The sequence below is a fragment of the Phascolarctos cinereus genome, unplaced genomic scaffold (genome assembly GCF_003287225.1).
Source record: "Phascolarctos cinereus isolate Bilbo 61053 unplaced genomic scaffold, phaCin_HiC Scaffold_5;HRSCAF=322, whole genome shotgun sequence".
Classification (NCBI taxonomy): Eukaryota; Metazoa; Chordata; class Mammalia; order Diprotodontia; family Phascolarctidae; genus Phascolarctos; species Phascolarctos cinereus.
The window spans coordinates 335,403,438-335,419,648 of record NW_027555958.1 but is presented as its reverse complement, the minus strand read 5'-3'; the positions used below and the strand labels follow the sequence as shown (position 1 = coordinate 335,419,648).

Sequence of the window (16,211 nt, the reverse complement as noted above, 5' to 3'; positions counted from 1 at the left end):
CCCAGGGAGAGATATTTTGGCTTGGAAGGTTACAGTTTTGGTGAGTAGTACCGCAGGGGAGTAGACTGACACATTTTTTTCCCAGTAGCAATGGCAGTAAATGATTTCATTATGATTCAAGAGTTGAGAAGTTTTGAAAGGGGAAGCAAGAGGAGATTGTTCCTGTGGGGACAAGGTTGCTCTGGCAAGGTAGTAAAGGAAATGTGTCTGGAGCCTGCCTAAATGCCTATGTGAGGAATTTACAAATCAGAGTAGGGGTGTCTCTGTGTGACTGTCTATTGTGTGAACAAACCCTGAACTTTTCCACCTCCATGTGGGAAAATGCTATTCCTCATGCTTGAAATGTCCTCCCTGTCATTCTTTCCTTATCGAATTTTTATCCATTTTTTTTTCTTGTGAGGCAATTGAGGTTAAGTGACTTGCCCAGGTCACACACTAGTAAGTGTTAAGTGTCTTAGGCCAGATTTGAACTCAGGTCCTCCTGACTCCAGGGCTGGTGCTCTATCCATTGTACCACTTAGCTGTGTCTATTTTAAAGCACAAGTAAAATGCCATTTCCTAGGTTAAGCCTGGCTCTCACATATAAAGGTGCAGAACGAAGTTCTAATTCACTTTTCTTTTTAAAGAATCTTTTATTAATGCCACCTTTTTTACATCACTTTCCTTCCCAAGGCCTACATTCCCCCAATTAGAATGCCCCCTTATAACAAAGAACAGTGAAACAAAACAAATCAACATAGCCTCCCTGCATGTATTGTCCAATACCTCTCTCCTGAGACACAGGAGATATGTTTCACTATAAAGTCCTCTGAAGTTTAATGCACTTTTCATGAAACATTTTATATTACAGTTATCCATTTTTGTGACTTAGCCAGCTTCTAGACTGTAACCTTCATTAGGAAAGGAACCATACTTTATTTAAAATCTAAATCTCCCCTGTTAGTGGCTAGGACAATGCTCTGTAGATAGTAGGTGCTTAATAAGTGTTTGTTGAATGGATGTTTAAGTGAATGAATGTTGTGATATTCAGTTGTGATATAGGACAATGATTGAAGGTGGTACTTAAAAGACAATGGTAGAGTTTCACTGTCACTGGTGACTGTTTAGATTAGTTGCTTTGCACCATCATTTAGGTACTTAGAAGAGAAGACAAATTGGGACTGAGTCAGAAGTAGCTCCAGCTTCCACAGTGCTATTGGCTTCTCATAATGATCTTGCATTCTATGTGATTTTGTGTGGATTCTGTGTGTTCTTCCCTTAAGATATGAACAATAGGGCATCATTGTGTATGTGTGGTTGTGTTTTCTGGAAGAGGTTCAATAGAATTTACACTAGTCCTTTTGTTCATTGGATTGGGTCAGTTAGCTAAGATTGTGTCCCATAATTATATTTTGTCCACAAATTTTGCTTACTTCACATGTCAAGCCAACAAGTGGACAACTATCTATTATTAATTATTGATAAGCATTGATAAGAAAAATTTAATAATAATTAATTTGGTAGATGGTACATTGCATAGAGCACTGGACTTGGTATCAGGAAAACCTGAGTTCAGATATGGCTTTAGACACTTACTAGCTTATGTGGCCCTGGGCAATGCATTTAACTTTGTTTGCCTTAATTTTCTTATCAGTAAAACTGGAATAATAATAGCAGCTAGCACACATGAGGATCAAATGAGATAATGTTTGTAAAACACTTAGCATAGTGCTTGGAACATAGTAAATGCTATATAAATGTTTAGTTATTATTATGATTAAAAAACTACTATGGACCAAGACCTGTGCTAAGCACTTGAGATACAAAGTAAGGCAAAAAGCAACACCAAAATACAACATCTTGCTCAGAACATGATTTCTAAAGTATTTTCTTCCCTCACACCTAGGGTGTAGTATCAGAGATAAGTAGGAGTAGCTGACAAAAAAATAATAAAACACAGTCCTTGCCCTCTAGGTATTTAAAATGAGGGAAGAATAAGAGGATTTCCTTGTCTTTATGTGCTCAGAACCTAGAACAGTTCCTGACACATTGTAAGTCCTTAATAAATGGTTGTTGATTGATTATAAGTTAATTAGTGATATAAAACACATGCCTCCAGTATTATGTAAATGCCAAGTGATATCCTACAAATAATAAAGGATTTAGGATTTTAGGGGAGGGGGGAAATAGGGAAGAGGAGGAGGAGGAGGGAGAGAGAGAAGGAGAGAGAGAGAAAGAGAGGGAGAGAGACACACAGAGAGAGAGGGAGAGAGAGGAGAGAGAGAGAGAGAGAGAGAGAGAGAGAGAGAGAGAGAGAGAGAGAGAGAGAGAGAGAGAGAGAGAGAGAGAGAGAGAGAGAATGGGAATTTGTTATCTAGGAAAATCTTAATGATGGAAATAAGGTTTCAACTGTGCACTAAATGGATTACATATCAGCAGGTGATAGAGAAGTGATGAAGAAAATAAATTCCATGTAAAAGAAATAACATGCTCAAAGGTACAAAAAACCAACACATTTGGGGAGGGTGGAAGACTATTAGAACAGTGCTGAACCTTTAACCACTGCCATGTGGAAGGGATAACTGTTTTTAGTTCACTGAGGGGTTAAATAAGTTGCCTGTGGTCACACAGCTATAGTGGAGAAGATATTTAGAGGAGTAGTGGGAGATAATACTGAAAAGATAGGGGCAAAACTGTGAAGGACTTTAACTGCTAAGCTAAGGAGTTTGACTTTATAGGAAACAGGGAGGCATTGAATGGTTTTGTTCAGGAGAGGGAGATGATTGAAGTAGTGTTTTAATTTTAATTTATAAATATTAATCTGGAATCAAGGTACAACATAAATTCTAAGAGGAATAGACTAGAGATAATGAATCCAATCCATTTGAAATATTAGGAGATGGTATTGAAATTCAGTACCTAGGATAGCACCTTGCCTATAATAAGTACTCTATAAAATATATTATGGTAGGGAGAGTGCTGAACTTGTAGTCAGGAAATTTGGGTTCATATCCAATCTCTGCCACCAGCTAAATGGGCAAGAGATTTGACCTCTCTGAGCCTCAGTTTCTTTACCTGTAAAATAGGACTATTAATGTCTGTAGGACTTCCCATAGTTATTTTGAAGCTTATATAACGTGTATAAGATCTATGTAACTACATAATTTACGTAAAGTGATTTGTGAACTTAAAGTTCTAAAGCCTGTCTTTTGAGTTTTTGTTACCAAACCTGTGATTTAATCAGTGTGGGGAACTCCAAGTATGGAAACCTCCTCAACTGATTTAAATTGTCAACTAATCAACAACTTAGAGTCTTAAAGAATTATAGTTATCCCTTCCACATTGCAACTTTCCCCATCATGGTTTCTATATATCACAAATCATCATAAGAAATTAAATGGGAATTTGTTAGAAATTTTGCAGACAACATGCAAAAGCCAGCTGATGACACAAAAAGTTTAGAAACTCAGAAATGCATAAAATATATGTATAGTATTATATAATATCAACCCAAATTTTACAATAAGACATTGCAAACACCTCATAACAAGAAAAGGAAAAAATTCAGACTATTTCTGTGCCATGAAGAGAGGGCCAAAAAATTTTATATGGTTTTTCCAGATCCTAGAGGCGCCACACCCTTAACCACTTTCATGTGGAAGAGATAACTGTATTTAGTTCCCTGAGGGGTTAAATAACTTACCTGTGGTCACACAGCTAGAATGTCAGAAGCAGACTTAAATTCAGGTATTTCTGACTCCAAGACTGGCAGTTGATTTGTGCCTTGTTGGCTGTTCACTTCTTATTATTTATTTCAATTGAACTAAGATGGTAGTAGAGGAAAAAGAAGCAAAAGGACAAATCTGAGAAATATCCTGAAGAAAGAATTTAAAGTGCTTGGTAGAGCTCAAGGGAGAGATTAGAATGTATGAAGATACTTAGGTATTACACTTGGGAGATTAGGAGAATAATAGCACCATTTATAGTCATAGAATTTTCTATTCAGCAGGAAAAACTGGCTTTTGGGGGAAAGAAATAAATTTGGTTTTAGGCAGTTTTCATCACCAACAGAAATGTGTTTGTTAGCATATGTGAAAGTGCTTTCGATGCTCCATGAAACATTTATACAAATTTGCAAGTCATAATTATTCTCCTTCAGATTCAGCCATGAAACAAAAACCAAGTGGCATAAGGTACGAAATTGGGTGTCTGGAATGAAATTAAAGATTGTAATTTTAAAGCAGCTGCATGATGGAGGCTTTTCTCTCCTCCATTTCAAGCTCTCACCTGTCTTTGAAGCTAGTTTATTTTTACTTTTCATTAGTGTTTGATGCATTGGGATACTATGCATTTCAGGTGCTGGTCAGTGACTTTTCAGTGCGCACTGCTGGTGACAAGAGTGTTTGTCTATTCCAGGTGTCATTCTATCAGAAGATCAGCCTGTAGCACCAATGTCATCTACCTCACCATGTATCAAGACAGAAAATTTACCTGTCTCTACAGCAAACATGTCAGATACCATGACTACAGCAGCAATATTAGTGAAGCCAGTTGCCATGGAAACAGTGATCAATAATGAAACAAGAGGAAAAGAAGAAAAGGTACAGCCTCCTCACCACCACAGATCAGAGGATGTTTTGGTGGGCAAAGAGGTGATGAAAAAGTTACCACATCTCTCCTTGTCTCAATGTGATGTACTAGGAACTGGTATTGCTTTACAGCCCTGGGGAAGTGAGAATTCAGTGCTAATCACAGAACCTTTAAGCCAGTCAAAGGGTTCCAAAGGAGAACAATTACAAAGCAGATCCCCTCAGGACAGCCTGAGCAGTAGCTGTCCTCAGTGTAACACTGTCATCAACAAACAGGCAGAGGAAGAACCCGTGAACAGTTCCTGTCAGGCAGATCAATCTTTAAATGAGGAAGCTGACTGTTCTGACAGTGAGGTTGCCATCACTCTTGTTGATAGTTCTCTCCCTGGAGACCCTTTGAGTTTGCATGAACCCATCAAAATAGTTATCACAATGAGCAGTACTCCCAACTCCATGACTGAATTAGAAAGTTCTCTACATTTGAAAGTGAATGGCACAGAGAAAATGGGAACAAGACCAGATGCTCACCCATCTGTCACAGATGTAACCCATCCTCAAAGCAATGAACAGATCAGAATTCCTGTGATCACCTTTGAATTGTCAGAAGATGGTGAAGGTAATGCTTGTCCAGAAATCAGTGAAAGAGAAAAGACTCCAGAGAGATTAATGGTGGACATTTCTTCTAATCCGTGCTCTGGCTATGAATCTGGAGAGCTGGACAACGCAGCAAAGGAATGCAATGTTACCCCAACTGGCGATTTGGAAACAACTCCTCCGGTGGCATCTAATCTGACTTGCAAAATGGAAGTGGACAAAGAAGGGCAAGATAGTCTTGACCCATCATCTTGTAAAACAGCCCATGAAAAAAGACATGCCCGTGTCCTCAGTGTGGATAGTGGGACAGATGTTCTATTAAGTAAAACTCCCACAGAACTCTCAAGTGATAAGGAGAAGACATTGCCAACTTCTAAATCTGACCTGGAGGCTAAGGAAGGGCAAATTCCAAATGAATCCAATTTTCTAGAATTTGTCTCCCTGTTGGAATCTATTAATACATCCAAGGTGATGGCATCTAATCCATCCAGTGGCACAACAGAGTTGATCAAAGAAAAAGGGGTCATTGGAGGTATGAGTCATGTTCAGCACTGTTTAGATCTAAAGAAGGCAAGGAGATTATTTACTTTTTGCCTCTTCACAATGAAAATTTGTCAAATAGTGAGAAAGGCATTCTGAAACCCTTTGCTATTTAGATTTATAATGAAAGTTTCTAATATTTGAATGTTGAACTCCATCTGGGATGCATTTAAAAAAGTTCTGATCTTTAAATTATTTTAAATTATTTTAATGATATTAAGGCTATTCTTGGATTGTGGAAAAATATTTTTATAATTCTGGTGTATATATATATATTATTAATTTTCTTTATTAGAACAATTTCAAGTGCATATTACTAAAGACGGTAAATGACAAACATATTTCTTCATTTAAAGAGCAAGTGCATTTCATAAAAATTTACTATAAATATAATGTTAATTCTATTTTCCTGTTGACTTCCTTTATGAAATTAGAAATCTATTCATCATATACAGAATCACAAATCATAGACTATATCTTTTATAAGGAAGAGATTAAGAATCATTAAGTCACTTAACAGATGGCAAATCAATTTCTCTAAGCCTCAGCTTCCAATTCTGTACAATTAAGGGATTGGATTAGATTATCTTTAATTCCCCTCCAAATTCTAATGTGATTTTTTGGATGCCTAGGATGCATTGAAGCCTCAGCTAAGATGGCAGTCAGTCCTATAGCACTCTACAATTAACTGTCCTACTGGGACTTAGAATTACAGAATCCAGAAATTGAAAGGGATCTAGTAAAAAGGGTCATCTAGTCCAACCCCTTGTACTCTTTACAAAGTGATTTACTTTTTTCTTCCCAGAAATTTCAAAAACAAAAATTAGTACCATCCCAGCTTTGGAATATTTCTCTTCACCTCTCTGTCATGCAGTCAGATTTTCCCTGTCTCTATACTTGCAAAACTTAGAAAATTGCCCCTTACCCCCTTTCCTTTAATCATTTCTAATTAATCATTAATCATTTCTAATAGAATTGAATTGTTGTTGCTTTTTTGTTGAGGTTGGGTTGATAAAAATTCAATTAGGATAGAAAGACTGACTGGTGAGATAGTTGAAACAGAGTACTTTACATGAGAAGCAGGGAGAAGGAACAAGATCAAAACTGGTTAGATCACTGGCAAGACAAGCAATAAGGCCTTGGTCCCAGATAGGGGCATACAACAGGATCAGTTGGGGTAGCAGACCAAAGTGGTATCACAAAGGGGATTAAGAAGATGGATTAGTGAGTGAGAGAAGCTGTGTGTACAATAAAAAACTGAAGCAGATGGAGTAGAAATAGACTGGGGTCCCAGATGCCACCCAAAAGAGCTTCTTATGAGAGAAGTTTTCGATGAATTGCAGTCTTTGCATAGGATGACTTAGATTTTCCCTGGCCAATCCCACCTTTGCAGATGTTCCTAGTCTTAAAGGTCCAGGCAAATCAAAGATGTCAGTGATCCCCTGGCTCAGTGACTGCATCTCTATGTGTTCAATAACCTTTTGTGTCTGTTTCTTGTAGACAGAATTTGTGTAGCCTTTTGCTGGGCTACAGACTCAAAGGGGGCTTTGGTTTCTCAACTGATTAAGAGGCTGATTGCTCTAGGTCTCCAGGATCTTCTTTATTGGATTCTTCTTTTACCTGGATCCAGACTCCTGGAAGCTAGGCTTTTGGTTTGGGACAATTATTGTTGTAACATCATACTTAAAGTCCTACCACCTTTCACATGCTAGACTTTTGCCTGAAAATGCTTTCAGTTATTTTGAAATTGAATCTCTCAGTCCTATAAGTTCAAAATTCTCTTGATAGATTATGTTATTACTCCATGAGGTGGATCACATTAATAAGAAGTCTTCTCTCCAGTGATGTAGATTGCAACTTATCAATTTAAGACTCTTGTTGGGGCAGCTAGGTGGCACAGTAGATAGAGCACCAGCCCTGAAGTCAGGAGAACCTGAGTTCAAATCTGGCGTCAGACACATAACACTTACTAGCTGTGTGACCCTGGGCAAGTCACTTAACCCCAATTCCCTCACCAAAGGAAAACAAAACAAAAAAGATTCTTGTCCATGTCCTTCTGTATGATCTACACAGGGCATCCACCTGACATATTAAGGTCCTTCCTTGAGCCTATGGAGCATGTAAGCTATTTGTTAGTTATCACTTATTTTCACTATATGATCAACCTGTGTTATTTCTCAATCATACTTTTTGATGATGTGTCTTATGATATTTCTGTTGTAAGGAATTTCATGTTTGTCATATAATGTAGCCTGCATATGCCTACTATCTGCCTCTCTGTTGTCCTCAGAATCAGCCTCTACTTTAATTTTTTTTTTTTGGATTTTGGAATGTCCTGTTACTTTCTGCCATACAACATTCAAAAGAATATTTGGTATTAAAGAGATGAGAATTTGGTTTAGGGGGAATTTCAGGGTCATTAAAAGGACTTTGCAATTTCTCAAAGGCAATCCAGCCCATTCTTCTCATACTATTCAATTCTAGGTCCAATTCATTGTTCATTTACAATATATGTCTAAGAGTTACAATTGTCAAGTTAAAATAAAAAATCTACATAAATCCATATGATACTTGAGGGTTGGAAATAGTTTTATAAGAAAATAAAATCCTCCCATGAATGATTTTTTCATATAATTTAAAGCTAAAAATTTTTAGTATTGAAATTTTATAAGAAAGGTGCACAATTTGTTCCACAAAATAGCTATATTTTTCCATTTCATCCCTTCCATCTTCAACTTCTCTCTGAATAACTCGGATTCATTTTTTTCAATTAAGCAAACACTTATTAAATGCCTGCTGTGGGTAGAGCAGTATATTAAGGAGTAGGGGAAATAGAAATTCTAAGTATGACATGGTCCCCACCCTCATTACACTCATCATCTTGTAGCAGGATAAAAAACCAAAACAGAGTAGAAAAAATACATGAAAGCAAAGGACTCTATTTTATTCAAAGGGAGGAAGGCCCATACTGCAAGGATTCATGGAAGAGATAATATTTTGGTTGAACATTCAAAAATATACCAGAATTCAATAGGTGGTACATAGTGTAGGTGGAAGGAAGAGGTAATTTTAGGCATAGGAAATATTTTGAGCCAAAAGTATAATAGGGATGAAAAAGTACAGGGCATGTTTTTCAGGAGCTAGTGGTTTGGCCTGATTGTAGCATACAACACATATATGAAGCAACATGAGAAAGAAAGGATGGCCAAGTCTGTGATGAGCCTTGAATATAGTCCAATTCCTCCAATTTACAGATTTGAAAAAAGCCCAGAGATGTAGTAAGTAGAGTTTAAGATTCTAACTCAACTCCAAATCTACTATTTATATTTTGAGCAGATGAGTGAAATGACCAGAAGAATGCATAAGAAAGATAAATCTGTCAGTGATAAGAATTGATTGTAGTGGAGAGAAAATAAAAAAAAAGATCTACTGGAAAGCTATTTTAATGTTGCATATGAGTGGTAATGAAAGCCTACAATAAGGTGGTGCAAGAGCAATAGAAGCATATGGAGACAAAATATATAACAGAAAGGATGATGATGATCTTGATGATTATGATCATGATTATTATCGTGATGGGCAGCCAGAAATTATATAGTGATTTAAAGTTTGCAAAATGCTTTATAAATATCTCATTTTCTCCTTATAACTACCCTGGGAGCTAAATACTATTATTATCCCCATTTCACATATGAGGAAACTAAGTCAGAGAGAGATTAATTGGCTTGTTCAGAGTCACACAGCTAGGAAGTGTCTGAGGTCAAATTTGAACTCAAGACTTCTAAGTTCAGCTCTCTATCTACTGCATGACCTAGTTGCTCTATCTCTGTCTCTGTAGAAATAGAAGTTAAAGTATTTAGTAACTAAAAGAAGGAAAAACTAAAGATAAATCCCAAATTTTGAAATTAAAACATTAAGTAAATGGCTGTCAAAGACAGATATAGTGACATCAAAAAAAAAAAAGAACAGATTTTAAGGGATATAATGGATTTGGTTTTAGACATACCAATTTTTAGGTTCAGGAAGGACATACACATGGACATGTTCTGTGACCCGTATTAACTTTGGATCTGGAGCACAGGATAAAAGTCAAGGATGGAAATAGAAATTTGGGAGTCACAATAATATCACTAATATGGGGCAGCTAGGTGGCACAGTGGATAGAGCTCTGGCCTTTAAGTTGGGAGGACCTGAGTTCAAATCCAACTTCAGACACTTGACACGTCCTAGCTGTGTGACCCTGGGCAGGACATTTAACCCCGATTGCCACAACAACAACAAAAGCAAAAATAAAAATAATCTCACTAATATTTGTGCAGCTATCCTCTTTACAACATCCTTGATTTATGGTCAGTAAACCTCTTTTTAAATGTCTCCAATGGAAACCTATTCATTTTAAGAGCTCTAATTATGAGATAATTTTCATTTTGTTTATTTTATAATTCATTTAAGTTTTAGTTTATGTGTTTTTAATTTATCTTCCTCAGTACAACCTTCTACCTGCTGCTTTTTGTTCTGCCCTCTGAGGCCAGACAGAAAAAGTCTAATCTTGTTTCCATATGAAAAAAATAGATTATTGAAGGTAGCTATCATGTTCTCCCTAAGTCTGTTGTTCTAGGGTGAGCATCTTCAATTACTTTAGATAATCTTTATATAATATATTCTTGAGTCCCTTCATCATTCTTGTCAGCCTTCCCTGAATATTCTACAACTTCTCCATTCCCTTCCTCAAATGTGGTGTCCATAAAGGAACATAATGTATAGTAGTCTTACCAAAGCAGAGCAAGGTAGGACCACCATCGAACTTGATCTGTGCATTCGACTTTTTTTTTGTTTTAATATAAATTTATTTATTTTTAGTTTTCAACATTCACTTCCACAAGTTTTTGAGTTCCAAATTTTCACCCCCCCTCCCCCCACCCCAAGACAGCATACATTCTGAATATCCCTTCCCCTAGTCTGTCCTCTCTTCTATCTCTCTTCCCTTCTCTTATCCCCTTCCCCTTCTATTTTCCTGTAGGGCAGGATAGACTTCTGTACCCCATTTCCTGTATTTCTTATTTCCCAGTAGCATGTGAAAACATTTTTTTAAAAAATATGTTTTTAAAACTTTAGGTTTCAAATTTTCTCTCTTCCTCCCTCCCCACCCACCCTCATTGAAAAGGCAAGCAACTCAATATAGGTTGTATATGTGCAGTTATGCAAAACACATCCACAGTAGACATGTTGTGAAAAACTAACTCTATTTCCCTTAATCCTATCCTGCCCTCCCATTTATTCTATTCTTTCTTTTGACCCTGTCCCTCCTCAGAAGTATTTACTTCTGATTACCCCCTTTCCCAATCTGCCCTCCTCTCTATCATCCCCCTGCTCTCTTGTCCCCTTCTCCCCCTATTTTCCTGTAGGGTAAGACAGATTTCCATACCCAATTGAATGTGTATGTTATTCCCTCCTTAAGCCAAATCCTTGAGAATAAGATTCACTCATTCCCTCTCACCTTCCCCTGTTTCCCCTCCACTGTAAGAGACTTTTCTTTCTTTTTTTTGTGAGATAATTTACCCCATTCTACCTCTCCCTTTCTCTTCTCCAAGTATAATCTTTCTCATCCCTTAATTTTATTCTCCAGATATGACCCCTTAATCTTCACTCACCCTGTGCCCTCTATCTATCTATCTACATATACATACATATAATTTTTTTCCTCAACTACCCTAATACTGACAAAGGTCTCATGAGTTATAAATATCATCTTTCCATGCAGGAATGTAAACAGTTCAATCTTAATAAGTCTCTTATGATTTCTCTTTCCTGTTTACCTCTTCATGTTCCACTTGAGTCCTGTATTTGAAAGTCAAATTTTCTATTCAGCTCTGGTCTTTTCATCAGAATGCTTGAAAGTCCTCTATTTCACTGAATGACCATTTTTTCCCCTGAAGGATTATACTCAGTTTTGCTGGGTAGGTGATTCTTGGTTGTAATCCTATCTCCTTTGCCCTCCGGAATATTATATTCCATGCCCTGCAGTCCTTTAATGTAGAAGCTGCTAAATCTTGTGTTATCCTGATTGTGTTTCCACAGTACTTGAATTGTTTCCTTCTGGCAGCTTGTAATATTTTCTCCTTGACCTGGGAACTCTGGAATTTGGCTATAATATTCCTAGGAGTTTTCCTTTGGGGATCTCTTTCAGGAGGAGATCTGTGGATTCTTTCAATTTCTATTTTGCCCTCTGGTTCTAATATCAGGGCAGTTTTCCTTGATAATTTCTTGAAAGATGATGTCTAGGCTCTTTTTTTGATCATGGCTTTCAGATAGTCCAATAATTTTTAAATTCTCTCTCCTGGATCTATTTTCCAGGTCAGTTTTTTCCAATGAGATATTTCACATTGTTTTCTAATTTTTCATTCTTTTGGATTTGTTTTACAGTGTCTTGATTTCTCATAAAGTCACTATCTTCCAATTGCTCTATTCTAATTTTTAAGGAAGTATTTTCTTCAGTAATCTTTTGGACTTCCTTTTCCATTTGGCCAATTTTCTTTTTAGGGCATTTTCTCCTCATTGGCTTTTTGGACCTCTTTTGCCATTTGGGTTAGGCTATTTTTTAAGGTGTTATTTTCTTCAGTATTTTTTTGGGTCTCCTTTAGCAAGCTGTTGACTTGTTTTTCATGATTTTCTTGCATCACTCTCATTTCTCTTCCCAGTTTTTCCTCTACTTCTCTTACTTGCTTCTTAAAATCCCTTTTGAGCTCTTCCAAGGCCTGAGACTGATTCATGTTTTTCTTGGAGGCTTTGGATGTAGCAGCTTTGACTTTGTTGTCTTCTTCTGGTTGTATATTTTGATCTTCTTTCTCACCAAAGTAAGATAATACAGTCTGACTCTTTTTGCACTGCTTGCTCATGATCCTGGCCAATTACTTGAGTTTTAAACTCTTTGTTAAGGTAAGAGTCTGCTTCCAATGTGGAGAGTGTACTGTCCCAAGCTTCGGGGGTTTGTACAGCTGTTTTCAGAGATACTTGTAGGGACCTGTAAATTTTCAGTTCTTCCAAGGTGGTATGATAAGGGGCGAGGTGTTTACTCCTTTCCTGGCCTGTGCTCTGGTCTGTTAGTGACCACAAGTACTGCTTTCTGTCCTGTAACTGTGAGGAGGGGCTCCTCTCCACAGCCACTACAAGCTCCACCAAGCCAGCATTCCTCCTCACCCCAGCACAGCTGCCCAGAGCTGTGACCCAGATCCAAACAGGGGCAAAGCAAGAGATTCCTGCCTCAGCACTGGCAAAGAGATCCCTGCGATCCCTCTCTGATCAGCCACTGGATTCCCCCTCAGTCTGTGGGTAGGAAGCTCAGGAAGCAGTGGCCACCCCCAGGGCCACGCTTTTGGGGAATGGAGCTGAAAACCTGCCTTCCTTTCTCAGCACTGACAGAAACAGACTTTTCCCACTGACCTTCTAAGTTGTCTTTGGCATTGGTGGATTGAGGAGTCTGGAAATCTCCACAGCTGCCCGCGATTCAGTCCTCTGAGGCCGCTCCAGGTTTGCTGTGGCCTGCTGCGCTCCCAGCCCGGTGTGATACACCTTTCTGCTCAATAATCCAGGTTGTCTTGAGCTGGAAATTTGTTTTACTCTGTCTTTTTGTGGGTTCTGCTGCTTCAGAATTTGTTTAGAGCCATTTCTTTTATGAGTATTTGGAGGGGTTTCGAGGAGAGCTCAAGCAAGTCACTGCTTTCACTCAGCCATCTTGGCTGCGCCCCCCTGCATTAGGCTTTTCAGTACAGCCAAAGATTGCACTGCTTTTTTGGCTACCATATCACACTGTTGAACCTTTCAGTTCACTAAAATTCCCAGTTCATTTTTCATGCAATTGCTATCTAGCTAGATCACCTCCATCCAATGCTATGCAATTGATTTATTGGAGCGTATAAGTTTATATTTAACTCATTTCAATTTTATCTAGCTAAATTCAGCCCATTGTTCTAGCCCATCAAGATCTTTTTAAGTCATGATGTTGTCTTCCAACATGTTAACTGTATCTCCCAGCTTCGTGTCACTTCCAAATTTGATAATCGTGACATTGACAGGTCATTGATACCAATTCTGAACAGAACAGCCAAGGAAAGACTACTAAGCCTTTCTGCTAGAGGCCTTTCAAGTTGATATTGACTTATTACTTACCACTCCTTGTGCTTAATCATTAAAGCAGTTCTGCATCCATTTGCTCATCAATCTATATTTGCACGCTCTATTACACTCTAAAAATTGCTCTTACTCATTTGTGAAGCACTTTATGCTCCATAAGTTTTCTAAGAGAAATGACAATAGCTCAGCACTCCTATCTTCTAGAACCTTGAGACACAACTTGTCTTTGTGCTCTTGACTTGAAGTCATTAAGGGTCACAAAGTATTCTAACATCTCCTCCTTTATCTTAGGTTTCAACTTCTTGCTATTTTTATTTCCTTTTCAGTTCAAAGAGCATTCTCATTGAAAAAGAGAGGGATAGGAAAATAGAATGAATTTATACTTTCATAGGTATAGGATGCTTTTGGTGAGAAACTTCTACCAATGCAGTTTGACTCCTTATCTGCAAATTACAGTCTTTAGAGAGACTCTTAGGCCATTGAGAAGTTACATGATTTGCTCAGAGTCAATTTGTGTCAAAGGTGGGACCTGAACCCAGGTATCCTAATTTCAGTTTGCTTTCTATTAAAAAAAAACATGCTGCCCCTTAAGATCAAGAAAAACAGAAAACAAACCTGGACGTTTCTGTCTTTTCCTATTTGTTCTGTCTACCTCTAGTAGTGGTCTTGCCCCTTTTTTGATCTTCCACTAACAGCTAAAAAAAAAAAAATTTTTTCACCATTGCTATTATTCATACCAGTTTCATCTTCTTTTAAGTTTTAGTGCTTCTGACACTATTCTTACAGAACTGCTGTGATGCTTTTGCATTCATTCTCTTTCACCTCCCCTGGCTTCCATATGCAATGTCTTTTCAAAATATGAAGTGGTTGATAGAAGCCTTCCAGTCTCTTTAGGTAGCTCCCCCTTGTTTTCTTCATAGTAAATGGTACCTTTGGTTACTATGGAATTTCACTTTCAAGAGTTTCCCATCTTTCTTGGGCTGGCTACTATTTTCTAGGCACCATAAGTGATTTACAGATATCTCATGTGATCTTCACAACAACCTTGTGAGGTAGGTGCTGTTATTATCCCCATTTTCCAGTAGAGGAAAATGAGGCAAGGAAAGGTTATTTGGTATAAAGGTCACACAACTAGTAAAAGTCTGAAGTCAAATTTAAACTCAAGACTTCCAGTGCTCCATCCACAGTGTCACCTAGCTGCCTTAAAATAGAATGGTTGCTTCTTTCCAAAGTTTGTCATTTCTACTTCAGCAACTCTATATTGATCAGAATCAGAATACAAAATAACATTTTCCCTTATTCCTTTTCCCACATTTTTGCATAATTAAATATAATTAAGGCAAGCTAAGAATTTATCAGTTGCTCTGTTCTTGACAGAGAACATGTTCTAACAGATATCCAGATCAAATATCCCACTTCTATTTTATTATGCCTCTATGCCAAGTTTGTAATCTTTCTTGAACTCCTCATTTATTTTCTTTTCTTCTGATTAGCCCGTATGAGATTTTTTTTATACATTTCCTTTATTAATCAATTTAACAAATATTCACTTGGCTTCTTTCTACCTTTCCAGTCTTCCTCTACTTTAATCAAAAATCCAGTAACATTGGCCTCCTTCCTGTTCCTCCAATAACACAGTCCATCTCTCCATTCTGTGCATTTTCACTGACTGTATCACATGTTTAGAATTCTCTCCCTTCTCTTCTCTGTCTCCTGGTTTCCCTGACTTCCTTCAAGTCCTAGCTAAAATCCCACTTTTTGCAAAAAGCCCTTTCCAGCTCTCCCTCTATTGATTATATCCAATTTATCCTTTATACCTATCATTTATATTTTTTGGCATGTTGTCTCTCCCATTAGACTGTGAGCTCTTTGGAAGGAGGATATTTTTTGCCTTTTCTTGTATCCCCAGCACTTGCTTTAGTGCCTGGCACTTAGTAAATGCTTATAAACTTGACTCAACAAGCATGAACATTCCAACATACAAGAAACAGAAAAGGATTATATATGAAATTGAAAACTTCTGTTATGAATAGTTTTTAGGTATATATTAAATATAACATACCAATAACAAAACTGCCCCATTTCTCTCCCCTTCAGAACTTCTTCTGCTCCCTTTTATATATTTATAAATGTTTCTGTTCTTTTTTAGCATCATTATTATTACCCACCAATTCCCATTCCCCTTCAAAGCAGAAGCCCTCCTTTTGTAACAACTAAGTATAGATAAAAACAAACACATTTGTCAGGCCAATTCACCTCAAGTCCATCTCCTCTCTGTCAAGAATTGAGAAGGATGTTTCCTAATCAGTCTTTTGAAGTCATAACTGATATTGCATTTATCAGAGTATTGACATTATTAGGACCTATTTTCTTTACACG

At 37.4% G+C, this 16,211-nt stretch overlaps 1 protein-coding gene across 1 annotated transcript in view; it reads left to right on the top strand.

Annotated features, from left to right (window-relative positions):
* PCNX2 (pecanex 2) overlaps window positions 1–16,211 on the top strand; it is a 363,956-nt gene that overhangs the window by 28,218 nt on the left and 319,527 nt on the right. Inside the window, 1 exon segment of the mRNA XM_021000480.2 lies at window positions 4,396–5,694. Coding sequence (XP_020856139.2) covers window positions 4,396–5,694 — 1,299 coding nt within the window.